The sequence below is a fragment of the Thermobia domestica genome, chromosome 7, assembly GCF_964235325.1.
Source record: "Thermobia domestica chromosome 7, izTheDome1.hap1.1, whole genome shotgun sequence".
NCBI lineage: Eukaryota > Metazoa > Arthropoda > Insecta > Zygentoma > Lepismatidae > Thermobia > Thermobia domestica.
In genome coordinates, this window is record NC_137460.1 from 175087694 (window position 1) to 175101412 (window position 13719).

At 39.6% G+C, this 13719-nt stretch overlaps 1 protein-coding gene across 3 annotated transcripts in view; it reads right to left on the bottom strand.

Moving 5' to 3' along the window:
- Positions 1–13719, bottom strand: part of Ctr1A (Copper transporter 1A) — a 277241-nt gene that overhangs the window by 95686 nt on the left and 167836 nt on the right. For all 3 annotated transcript variants that reach the window (XM_081765601.1, XM_081765599.1, XM_081765600.1), the window contains exon 4: positions 13017–13115. In XM_081765601.1, coding sequence (XP_081621727.1) covers positions 13017–13115 — 99 coding nt within the window. The remainder of the gene's footprint in view (positions 1–13016; positions 13116–13719) is intronic.

Here is a 13719-nt window from a genome sequence, read left to right on the forward strand (position 1 = left end):
CGGCGGGTGGGGTAAAACTTCCCATCCGACATTTTCGAAATAGGTTTTGACCGGTTTTGCGACATGTGGGCGAGCGTCATCATGTTGAACAATAAGTTTATCATGTCTGTTCTCCCATTCTGGTCGTGTTCTGGCCAGAGCTTGCTTCAAACGCATTAATTGTCGTCGATAACGTTCTCCATTCATAGTTTCACCCGGTTGCAGCAGCTCATAGTACACCACACCTTTCATATCCCACCATATGCACAGCATAACCTTTGCACAGTGAATATCTCGTTTTGGTTGTGATGGACCTGGTTCACCTGGTTTCACCCAGGCCTTTTTTCGTTTAGGGTTCTCGTAATGGATCCACTTCTCATCACCCGTAATAATTCGATGCAGAAACCCCTTTCTGCTCTGTCGTTGAAGCAGCAATTCGCAAATGGTTTTTCGTCTTTCAACGTCTCTGTCTTTCAATTCATGTGGAACCCAATGTGACATCTTTTGAATCATTCCCATGGCTTTCAAGCGTTTGGAGACTGTTATTTGATCAACGCCTAATGCTGCTGCAAGTTGTTAGTGCGTTTGACACGAATCCTGCTCGAGCAATGCTGTCAATTCTTCGTCTTGAAATTTTTTTGGCTGTCCAGCTCGCTCTTGGTCTGCCAAGCCGAAATCACCACTTCTAAACCGTACAAACCACTTCTGACACGTTCGCTCAGCTAGAGCATGGTCACCATACACTTCCACCAAAATACGATGACTTTCAGTCGCACTTTTCTGCATGTTAAAGTAATGCAGCAGGACACCCCGCAAAAACATTTTATCAGGCACAAATTGCGCCATGTTCACTTAACTACAAACTGGTGTTGTTGACGCTTTAATCCACTGCCCTATACTACGAACGATACGCGATGACAGGGGTTTGCAACACATGTGTGGATACACGGAACTGTGGGACGCTCCGTTCGTTGCGCCATCTCTTGTCCACCCGCACGAATTAATTCCTAGACCAAATATATATATATAGTCGAGTCGACAACTTGGGAGGAAATCGTACACCACGTTGGCGGTCCTAGAAGCTCTCCTAATTGTCACAGGGACATGAACTATACCTCGTTGGAAATATTATAGAACACAAATTCCGACGAGGTAACTTTTGTACACCCCGTGCCCAACAGATAAAAAAAAAAGAAGTAAATAAAAAATTTGGAAAAACGAATTTTTGTAAAATTTGTGGGACGCTGGCAACATTGTTGTTTGTCGTACACAGGAAAAAATAATATCATATGTACGCCATACTTTGGCAACAATCATATAAAAAATGAAGAGCGTAGACACAATAGCAGGAGAGATAAAAATTCGGAACTTCGTACCTACGATGGTCACTCTGTACATATTTTTCGATGGACTATCGTCACGTTGGCACCCCTAGCAATGCTCCAAATTGTCATAGGGACATGAATGATACCTCGTTGGAAAGCTTATGGAACACATATTTCAGAGAGGTAACTTTTGTTCTCCCCTGCGTACGACAAATAATTATTGCCAGAGTCCTACAAAGTTAAGATTTTTTTTTTTATTATTTTCTTGTACTTTTACGGGTTGAGCATGGGGGGCGGGGCCACAAAAGTTTCCTAGTTGGAATCTGTGTTCTATAAGCTTTCCAACGAGGTATATTTCATGTCCCTGTGACAAATAGGGGCGTCGCTAGGGTTGCCAGACAACGTGAAGGTAGACGACATATATACAAAGGAAATACGAGCTTTCGATTTTTTTTTATCTCCCTTGCTATTACACCTACGCCCTTCATTGTTTTCATATGACTGTTCCCAATGTCTGGCGTACATGTGAGATTTTTTTCGTGCGTACGACAAATAACAGTACAACAACATTGCTGCAACATTGTTGTTTGTCGTAAGGAGGAAAAAATAATATCATATAAAAAATGAAGGGCGTAGACACAAAAGCAAGAGAGATAAAAATTCGGAACTTCGTACCTACGATGGTCACTCTGTACATATTTTTCGATGGACTATCGTCACGTTGGCACCCCTAGCAATGCTCCAAATTGTCACAGGGACATGAACGATACCTCGTTGGAAAGCTTATGGCACACAGATTTCAGAGATAACATTTATTCTCCCCTGCGTACGACAAATAATTATTGCCAGAGTCCCACAAAGTTAACATTGTTTTTTATTTTTTTATTTTTTCTTTTCTTGTTCTTTTACGGGTTGAGCATCGGGGGCAGGGGGGCACAGAAATTTCCTAGTTGGAATCTGTGTTCTATACGCTTTCCAACGAGGTATATTTCATGTCCCTGTGACAAATAGGGGCGTCGCTAGGGTTGCAGACAACGTGAAGGTAGACGACAAATATACAAAGGAAGTACGAGCTTCCGATTTTTTTTATCTCCCTTGCTATTATACCTACGCCCTTCATTGTTTTCATATGACTGTTCCCAATGTCTGGCGTACATGTGAGATTTTTTTCATGCGTACGACAAATAACAGTATTGCCAGCGTTCGTCAAATTTTAAGTATGTAACTTTCTTTTATAATATACACTGGAGAAATGAGCAAATTCAATACCCGCATTTACCCCTCGTAAGCCCAATGACAAAATACAGGGTATCACTAGTTAGTATATTCATTTATTTATAAGCTCCTCTGGAATAATTTTAAAGTCAATTTGAGTTTGGTATTATGGATAACATTTTTTGAAATACATCTTCAGTTATAAAATCATTATCATATTGTTAATAAATGTAACTGAAATAAAAATATAATATTAGCATTACAACGCACTTACCTTCATTTGTTGAACATTTGTGTTCCTGATGTTAATCCAGCCAATTTCAAATGTTATGTTATGTTATTTAACAACACTTTTTCATTTCACAAACGAACTGTTCTTGATTTTCAAAATTTCCACTTCTTTAACTAAACATCAATCACTTGAGGCCTAACGTATAGTAACTGTTGCGTTAAAGTTTGCATATGAGTTTAAAAAACTAAATGTAATACTAATGGTTTGTTCTTCTTAATCATTGCGATTGGAAATAATTTATAGTTAGTCACTATCGTCTTCTTTGCAGTAATATTTTGTCACAGGTTATTTGCAATTATCTTTACAAGCACAATACCGGCAGCAAGATGACTTATTTACAAAACACGTGCAAGAGTGTTTTGCAGATTTTCCGTGTGCAAGGTGGAATTAAGATATCTGGTACAGCAGGCTATGCCATCAGAATTGAACGTATGTTTTTATTGTAATGTAATGTTTAAAAAAAAAAGTTAAATCTAAAGGCTCTGCGAACGGAATTGTGAAGTTACAATTGTACAATTGAGCAGTGGACCTCAGTACATGTCGGAAAGAGTTGGAGGTGCATGGTAAACAACCAATGTCAGAAAGTGAAAGTGAAACTGCTGATGGGTATGTCAGAAAGTGAATGTATCTACTTTCATCACAAGAATTTCGCTTTATCTTAACAATCTTTAAATAGACAAGCTCTATTTCTGAAGTTTGTATCATTCAGATCTTGATGTAAAAACTGTAGCACATTTGATTCCTACTTTGCTCGTCGAGTCACAGCTTGTAAAACATGATGAGCTGGAAAGCTTTTGGAGAATTTTATCCCAAGTGCTTCTGAAGCTATATCACATCCTAGAGATCTTTTCCTTTCTCGATCACTAGCGACTAACCACAAACTATGGCAACTGACGTCTTATAATTCATGCCAGTATGATGTGGATAACACGATCACATCCGTGTCTGGGTTATGAATTACTAGGTTTACACTTCCTTTGTTTCTAACTGAATCAAACGCAAGAAGAAAAATTCTTGTGTCTGCTTCATTCTGGTTAGTTTTCAGGTATTAATACGTTCTTGTTAACGTATCATGTTCATGTTCTTGTTCATGTTCGTGTCATCTTCATGTTTTAGGTGACAGTCGTTTTCAAACTTTTCATCGTCAAGTTTTCAAAACTACCAGACACAGAAAATTGTTTACCTACAGGAATGATTAGTTTGTTAATTATATACTCTGAAATGTACTTGACGAAGTTTCTTTTGTCCTCAGACAAAGTTATGTAATGAGACCACTGTTTTGGAATCTTAGTCAGATCACTATGAATTTTTATGAGTAAAGGAGACTTTTCCGTACTTTTAAAATCGTTTTCACCATTTTTAAGTAAGTACTGACGTTACTGTACCTGTCATACAGAAGATCCTCCCGTGTTGCTGCACTGTTGTGTAGAAATCTTTCAACTTTCCTTCGTTGGTGCTGGACAAAGTCTTAACTTGATAAAACATTGTTTGGGACACTATGAGCCAGACCCATTCCATCTAAAACTTGTACTTGGTTCCCTAGAGAATTAATTCTTGCAAGAAGTCTCTGTTTCGATGACATTCATCAGGTCAGACTTCGCACTTTTCCTGAGATGGCAATTCGGGTGTGCTAAAGTTGGCAGATATCCAATAGCTCATGACTCAAAAAATCCTGGATATGATGCTCCTTTGATATGCTATTGGACTATCTTATATCCTGGACTATGTCTGGAGAGTGCGCACCGTCACGCAAAAACGGAAACAACTAAGTGGATGGCTGGAAAACTGACCGCACATCAACGGAGAAGGGAGCCAGTTCTGGACGGAAAGTGACTGTGACAATATAACCGCTACCAGGTTATATAAGTATTTTTTGTAGACGCTCTGTATATTTCGGAAAGACAGTGATTATTTTTTTCGATTTATACTATATTCTGCGACGCAAATAAGTTCTTTCTTCGGTGGAAATTGCTTCTTTCCCACACAACTGGACAAAGAAGTCTTTCATCATTTTTCCATATATACGTATATTTAAAACATTGCTTTTTGGTGAGAACATTTCAGTGAGCCACAAACCTTTTCAGTGTTTCTCTCTGACTTATTAATATGCACAGTATATATTCTGCAGTTATTTGGAACTGAATTAAGTGCTTTCTTTAATTGTTTATGGAAATACTGAGTTCTGGAGCACATCAGGTGCAGAAGCGACCAGATGGCACCAGCTACATCGCTTTTGCAGTTCCTTATCTGTACTTTCTCACGCCCGAGTTATCACAATGTCTCGTGCATTGTGGCCAGTGGACTAAAATTAACATAAATTATTTTCCGTATTCTGTTTGTATGTGCAAACAGGTGAGTTAACTGAGTGGTTTTTAGAATGAACTGCAAACACTCTTCAGTCAACCATTGCAGCTTGCATCTTAAACTTTTGAGCTCGGGGAGTTGAGTGCAGCCACCACGCAAGTTGCGTCGGGAATTAAGTCTGACTTTGTGTTAAGGGGCACAAGCTATTAGCCGGTGAAGGACGTTTTCTTACAGCTAGCCCCAATCAATAAGTCCCAGGTTTATAAACCTTGTGCGCCAGTTTTAAACGCGTTCTCCAACACTGGCACTCTACTTTCGAGACTTTCTTTTTTAATTTGCTGAAGACTCATCTTTACGCTTCAGGATTGTTTGGCGCAGCAACTGGATTTCTACGTGGGATTATCTCGGCAATTTTTCCCCCAGTGCTAATCCTCCAAGTACGTCAATGGTGTGAGAGAAGCATTTATAGTGAAATCTCAGACATAATCTATATATAAAGGGCTACAGTGCATTAAAAGGGCAAAGTGTGATCTTAGTAATAAAGATTATTATACATATTCTGTGTTAAGTGTTGTGATCATTTCTTTTCGTTATTTTTTTATATAATAGTATTCTAATAAATAAGTATAGTGTTATTTAATCCAGTGTGTTTTCATTGTTTGTGTGAATGATGTTTGTGTGCGTTATGGTCTGGATGACCGTCTGATCGTCCGTGAGGTTTTCGGGATGAGATATCCGAACCTCTTGGCGCCTAATGCTCATCTCATCATTGAGACCGACGAGCGATTTGGAAACAATTTGTAATCCCTTCTTGGAGAGGTCCTTCATCGTCCTATCCAGATAAGTTCAGGTCTCAGGAGAATACTTATTGGCACGACCACGGAGAACAGAACCACGAACAGTGACCCGATACACGAATTGGTTACAAAATAAATGGCAGCCCGAACAGCGACTTAAACCCAGGTTGGTTATAACAACACCAGTGAACATTTCAAGGGTAGAGCGGCTTATTCAGAACAACAGGCGCATCACGTACACGGAACAGGAGGCAGCCACAGAACTTGACAGAATTACTCTGCACGTTAAAATGGGAAGATATCTGCCAGGTGGGTTACCAAATCCCTGACTGCAACACAAAGACAACAGCGCAAGGACGTTAGCGGTGATCATGTTCAACGCTACAGCGAGAATACAGAAAGCTTCATGTACAAAGTCGTGACTGGCGACGAGACTTGGCTGCACTACCATGAGCCAAAGATCAAAGCCCAATCAATGCAGTAGATGCATAAAGGCAGCCACAGCCCTCTGTAGGCAAACGCATGGCCACAGTCTTCTGGGACAAAGATGGAATGTTCCTCATTGACTCGCTGGAAATCGGGGTCACAATTAACAGGGAATCATATGTGACATCGTTTCGGAGTTTGCGCCGTGCAATTCACAGGAAACGGCCAGAAAATGGGCGAAAGGTGTGCTCCTGTAATACGACAACGCTCGTCCCCACACGAATCGGGCAACCACGAATGGCATTAATGAGCAGGGGTTCCAGGTGCTGCCATAACCACCTTATTCTCCTTTCCCATCAGCAGTTAATGACATTGGTTGTTTACCATGCACCTCCAACTCTTTCCGACATGTACTAATGTGAGATGCACTGTTCAACTGTACTATTGGAGTAACTCCACAATTCCGTTTGCAGAGCCTTTAGATTTAACCAAGTTAGTTTTTTCTTAGATAACAATAAAACCATATGTCCACTTCTGATGACAGCCTGCTGTACTAGATATCTTAATTCCACCTTGCACACGGAAAATCTGCAAAACACTCTTGCAGATGTTTTGTAAATAAGTCATCTTGCTGCAGATATTGTGCTTGTAAGGACAATTGCAAATAGCCTGTGACAAAATATTACTGCAAAGAAGACGATAGTGACTAACTAATTATTTCCAATCGCAATGATTAAGAAGAACAAACCATTAGTATTACGTTTATTTTTTTAAACTCATATGCAAACTTTAACGCAACAGTTACTATACGTTAGGCCTCAAGTGATTGATGTTTAGTTAAAGTGGAAATTTTGAAAATCAAGAACAGTTCGTTTGTGAAATGAAGAAGTGTTGTTAAATAACATAACACGTGAAGATGTGCGCGTTATTTATCATTTGAAATTGGCTGGATTAACATCAGGAACACAAATGTTCAACAAATGAAGGTAAGTGCGTTGTAATGCTAATATTATATTTTTATTTCAGTTACATTTATTAACAATATGATAATGATTTTACAACTGAAGATGTATTTCCAAAAATGTTATCCATAATACCAAACTCAAATTGACTTTAAAATTATTCCAGAGGAGCTTATAAATAAATGAATATACTAACTAGTGATACCCTGTATTTTGTCATTGGGCTTACGAGGGGTAAATGCGGGTATTGAATTTGCTCATTTCTCCAGTGTATATTTTCTTATAAAAGAAAGTTACATACTTAAAATTTGAGGAACACTGGCAATACTGTTATTTGTCGTACGCACGAAAAAAATCTCACATGTACGCCAGACATTGGGAACAGTCATATGAAAACAATGAAGGGCGTAGGTGTAATAGCAAGGGAGATAAAAAAAAATCGAAAGCTCGTATTTCCTTTGTATATTTGTCGTCTACCTTCACGTTGTCTGGCAACCCTAGCGACGCCCCTATTTGTCACAGGGACATGAAATATACCTCGTTGGAAAGCTTATAGAACACAGATTCCAACTAGGAAACTTTTGTGGCCCCGCCCCCCATGCTCAACCCGTAAAAGTACAAGAAAATAAAAAAAAAAAAAAAAAACAATCTTAACTTTGTAGGACTCTGGCAATAATTATTTGTCGTACGCAGGGGAGAACAAAAGTTACCTCTCTGAAATATGTGTGCCATAAGCTTTCCAACGAGGTATCATTCATGTCCCTATGACAATTTGGAGCATTGCTAGGGGTGCCAACGTGACGATAGTCCATCGAAAAATATGTACAGAGTGACCATCGTAGGTACGAAGTTCCGAATTTTTCTCTCTCCTGCTAGTGTGTCTACGCTCTTCATTTTTTATATGATTGTTGCCAAAGTATGGCGTACATATGATATTATTTTTTCCTGTGTACGACAAACAACAATGTTGCCAGCGTCCCACAAATTTTACAAAAATTCGTTTTTCCAATTTTTTTATTTACTTCTTCTTCTTTTACTTGTTGGGCACGGAGTGTACAAAAGTTACCTCGTCGGAATTTGTGTTCTATAATATTTCCAACGAGGTATAGTTCATGTCCCTGTAACAATTAGGAGGGCTTCTAGAACCGCCACCGTGAAGGTCTACGATTTTCTGCGCCCCACCCCTTTCCCCCTTCCCCCAAGTTGAAAACCACACTGGGAGCGACGACATCGGTTTTCACGATCACTATAGTGCCTATAACAATAGTCAGAAATAAAACTGCGTTAGGCTTTCCATGCATGCTCAAAACCCCTCAGATCCCGGCCTATAAGTACGATTCTTCCATAACCTCCTAATCTCACTTATAATGAATTTGTGATCCAAACTTCCCCCGTAACAAAGAGAAATAATGAAACCTATTGACTTAAACGATTGAAACAATATTGGTGAAAATTTCACGAGCATCAATTACGCAATAGATGATTAGGATATTTAAAACACAACCTATACGACAGTAGAGATGCTACAACTATATGATCTTTTAATTGTAATGTTGCTGAGGAAACGACACAAAACGACATCTTCCAATAGAAATAATTAAACCGTTTCGAAAACGAAATTGAATCTCCATGATACTTCACGAGACGAGAGAGACCTCCATCGTGAACAACACTAGCAAAAACCACGATGTTTACGTCGTTGTTGACAATGGTATGTGTGCGTTTCGAATAAAAATAACCCTCACAACTATTCTCATGTAATCGCAAATCTCATTCTTGATATCTGAGCATTTGAGATTAAGAAATAAGCGCTTATGCCTTGTTCTGAGAGATCATATGTTTAACCCTGTACCTGTAAGAGGGTCTAAAAACAAAGATTGTTATACAAAAATGCATGTTTCTGGGTATAACTGGGTAATATTTACTGTTGTCTGGGTGTAACAAACGGTTCTGCGAACTGAAAATATTTTAACAACCAGTTCTAGCGAACCTGCTGAATGGCACCACCGGACCGCAGGGAACTCCCTCGTAATAGTTCGAGTGCTCGTCTTCAGCACGGGAGACCCGGGATAGATTTCTGGTGGGAGCTTAAGTGGTTCAGATTCCACGTTAAGATTGTCTCGGCGCTGAACAGAATACTAAACTCCAAATCAATCCACCACCCAACCAATCGACGTCGGAATCGGGAGCGCCTTTCCGTCATAATTAGAGTATAGTGGCTCATGATAGGACGCTAACTTTTGGTTTCAAGGTCATAGACTCGATTCGAGGCTATACTATGTAGGTTTGTGTTGAACAGCATTGTGTCCATTTGTTTCTAAGAGTTCTTTATTGCCTTCCACTTCATTCCTCAGTTCCTTTCATTAATCATTTCGTTCACTCATCATCTATTTCCTTTACCCTCCAGGCCATAAACGTGCGATGTTAAAATTCCCATTTCGTTTCATAGTATTAGACCAGTAATGCATTGTTTGAATTTCCGAAATCACTTTTCATTGTTCACTTCTCAATTACCTGTGAGTAGATCGTGAGTATTTAGATATTTAAATTAATTATAATAGGTAATCTGGCACTTGTAAGCTACTATGCATGAATTATTTGTTTCCCTCGAAAACGATGTTTTTCTTCTCTGTCTAAAAACACTAAGCTTAGTATCGAAAAGAACATTGCTTTACAGCAGAAACTGGCTACGTCTGGAAGACCTCCTAACAGACCTCACGTGAAAGCAGCAAGTCTCTCGAAGAAGTTAACTCACGTGAACAGGGTTGGGAATATTTTTTCCTCTTGCCCGGCTGACTTATTTCTTTCGTGACTGTACAACGCGTCCCCATGCTTAGTTCTATATTTCAAGCGGAGGTTGCACTAGAAGTTCTCGAGTCACTTCATTAATCGGAAGGAACCCACTGAGTAAACTCTCAGTTTCCCGGATATTCCACCATTTAATTTACCTCTGGGACCAACTCACAGTCGTGGTTTATCAAGAGAAAATTACAAACATAACACATCTTACATATGTAGATACATACGAATTTAGTGAAAAAACCTCCAGAAACTGCGACCTACTAGATTGCTATGACGCTGAACCCCTTCCCCCTAAGAACACCTCTGATGCGACATGGAATCAACATACGTAGAAAATGAAATGAAATCTTTAAGTTTTACGTCCCACGGTTATGCCGGTTAGGCCAAAGGAGACGGTGATGACGAAAGATGAGTGAAATGGTGGAATGAAGAAAGTGGGAGGAAACGGGAGAACCCACGAGCACGGTGTTTTTGTCCACCACAAAGTCCACACGGCGCGAGCTGGGATCGTACCAGAGATCCCAAGCACCGGAGGTGAACGCTCTACCACTGAGCCACCGCGCGCCCCTCAACATACGTAGATCGTGAATTGTTGCACATAGAATATTACACCATTGGTGTATCGCTCAGTTTTGAAAGAGAGGAGTATGGAGGAAGAAATCAGCGCCGTATTTGTCTCTAAAATAAACAACAATATCTAATTACGCTCAGATCCAGGGATTGGACAGGCCAGCGGAGGTGTGTAACTTCATCCTGATGTTCTTCAACCACGAGGCAACAGCTCCAGCTGTGTGAATGGGTTCATTGTCATGTGGCGTCACTGCCGGCGTCCTGCATTATGGAGAATATGCTCGGGAACATTTGGACCATAGGATGTACATAGTCCAGTAAAATGGTGGCATAATAAAGAAGAGTGAGTCTCTTAGTCACTTGTATGCAGTCGCAATAAAGTTGTGAGTAACAATCCGCTTTAATGATCCGTGGATTCGCTTCCGAACGCTGTTTCCTCTTGGCCGACGTGGTTTTGTCATCATCACCGTGTTTATGGGCCGTGAACACCGCGGATACTGCCTCTCGCGATACATCCAATACATTTGCCATTTGCGACATTCTCGCGGCATTTTCCATCGTTGGAAAGCAGAGATCCATTTTATACTATCACATTCTACTCCGTTCACTGCATACTGCATTTTTCTTCCTCCTTGCGTAGTACAGGGTTCGCTTTAACATCCATGACAAACGGCTTGGCGCTGCGATCGCAGCCTAATCTTGCAAAGCCTAGACATCTGATGTGCTTGCAACTCAGGTGTTTTCATTAAATTGATAAGTACTTGTACATTAAAAAACCTAAGAATATCTCTAGAAATACTTATAAACTCGAACCTTACATCACAAACAACTTGCGGACTAGTATAAAATTCTACACATGCAACACAAATAATACAACAACCCAAACCCAATTTAGTACCAGAAAATTAATGAACTTGATACTTATGTTTAAAAGAGGCTGGTGACTCGCGAAAGCCCTGTCCAAAAAACACACATTCAAAATTATTTAATCTAAATTTTCCCTGGAATTGAATAGCAACACAACTTATCTCTACGAATCACAGCACCACTCCGCTTTAACAATGTCTGAATACGAACAATTTAAAGAATCGATTCATCTAGTTTTTCATTAGCAAGATTTTACATATAACCTCAGACTATTTTGCAGTGACACACTAAAAATGAGGGAAAGAAAAATTTAGAAGGAAGTCAGACAGTTCAAATATACTACTTGAAACCAAAGATATAACGCTACGCCATACTTGCACAATAGGATATTAAAATGATTAGCAGTGTAACTCGGAAACGCATCACGTGTGACGGGCACGTCTTTAGGAACAGCAGCTGGAGGCAGACTAGCGTGCTAGAGTTCAGTATTAGCTTAACGTGTGTGTAGGTTCCGAACAATGCTTGGTCGCCAAATACGACAGCAATTTCAACAAGCTTCCGCCTTAATCACGGAAGAATTGTGGCATATAAAGATTGCGAAATATTCTGTCATTTTTTCTTTTTTCCGGAATGAAGCTACAGTTATACGAATATCCCCTAGGAAGGCAATGCACTACGAAGTGCACGACCACAACACCCGTAGCTTGTCCCGAACGAAAACAGTTTCCATGTGAGCACGGTTATGGTTGATTGGAAGCCTCCATTTTGAACATTGGTGCATCAATTCAGGCTTCTTACGCAGCGTCCGGTGTCTCCACGAACAATTTGATGTCATCGAGTGGAGCGGAGCATATTTACTTGGCGCGGCAAAGGTCGCGCATGTCAAGTCGAATGGCGGGATACCGTTTTCCCGTACGAATTCCGTTTCCATCTGCAGTGTGACGACATGCGAATCAATGGCTTGCATTATTATTATTCTTACTCTTAAGTGGCAGTTTAATGTCTGAGTCTGGAAAAGTTTCCTTCACGTCTCTCCATTCTCAGCGTCTTTGGCAAACGCTGGGCGATATCTGCATCTGATTGCTATACTCATCTACCAGCGGGTGCTACGGTATGGTATGCCATTGAATTCTGAGCCTAGTCACGTCTAGTACGTTTTGATTAAACAATAGTACATGTATGAAGTGTTCAATCCGGATGTGGCTTTTTTAGCACAGGTCTTCGACTCACTTGCCAATAGATAACATATTTCTTAATGAAGCAGCAAAATAAAACTTTGAACATGGCACTACAATTTTAAAATAATAAATCAATTGCATTACAGTTCTGGCGTTCTTATACTGCAGAAACTGTAACAGGTGGCAAATATACAATTCTAAAACTGTAGTAACTTGTTAGTTTACTATTATATTTTATTTTCTAAGAACTGAAACGGCTAATAATAAGTTTTCAATTACTTAATTAGAAGAATACTTACTGAACTATCTGCCGAGATCCCCTTACAATAGCTTTTTCCGGAGGAACAGGAACCGAGTTATACTGAAGAGCATTAGCTGTCCTCCAGAATAGGTATTCCCTAAAGGAAGAAGCACATTGTTATACTAACAACAAGAACAAGAACAAGAACAAGAACAACAAGCACCAAAAAAGCACAGGAGAAAGCACACATACACAAAGCAAAACTAGCGAGGAAAAAAAAAAAGTTCCCTAAAACTTGCGTTATTTCTGTAACAATACTTGATTTCTTCTTATGTTTAATTATACTTTGCATTTAGGTTTACATACAGAAGGGCATTTCCACTAATATCAGAGGTAATTTTTGTATAGCATAATCCATAATAGATTACTATGTCACACAGAATACGTTATGCCTTTAGGATACAGAAAATTGTCAAATTGATCAGTTCTTTCTGAAGGTATGCACACAAATAGCTTATCTTGGAAAATTTTCTTCTCAACGTAATTATACATAGTGGGGAATTTGAAAAGCTCTCGGACTTGCTCAAAGATGAAAACATTGTTTCAAATGTGATTACTTACATATACATAGACTGCCTCCCAGAGTACAATTTATTTTCCTTTTTTAACTCGTAAACTACGAGGATTTCCTGATATTTATGTTATGTTTTTCCGAAGGTGTTTTTCACACGTACCAGTTGCACAGCAGCAGTGCATTGTTG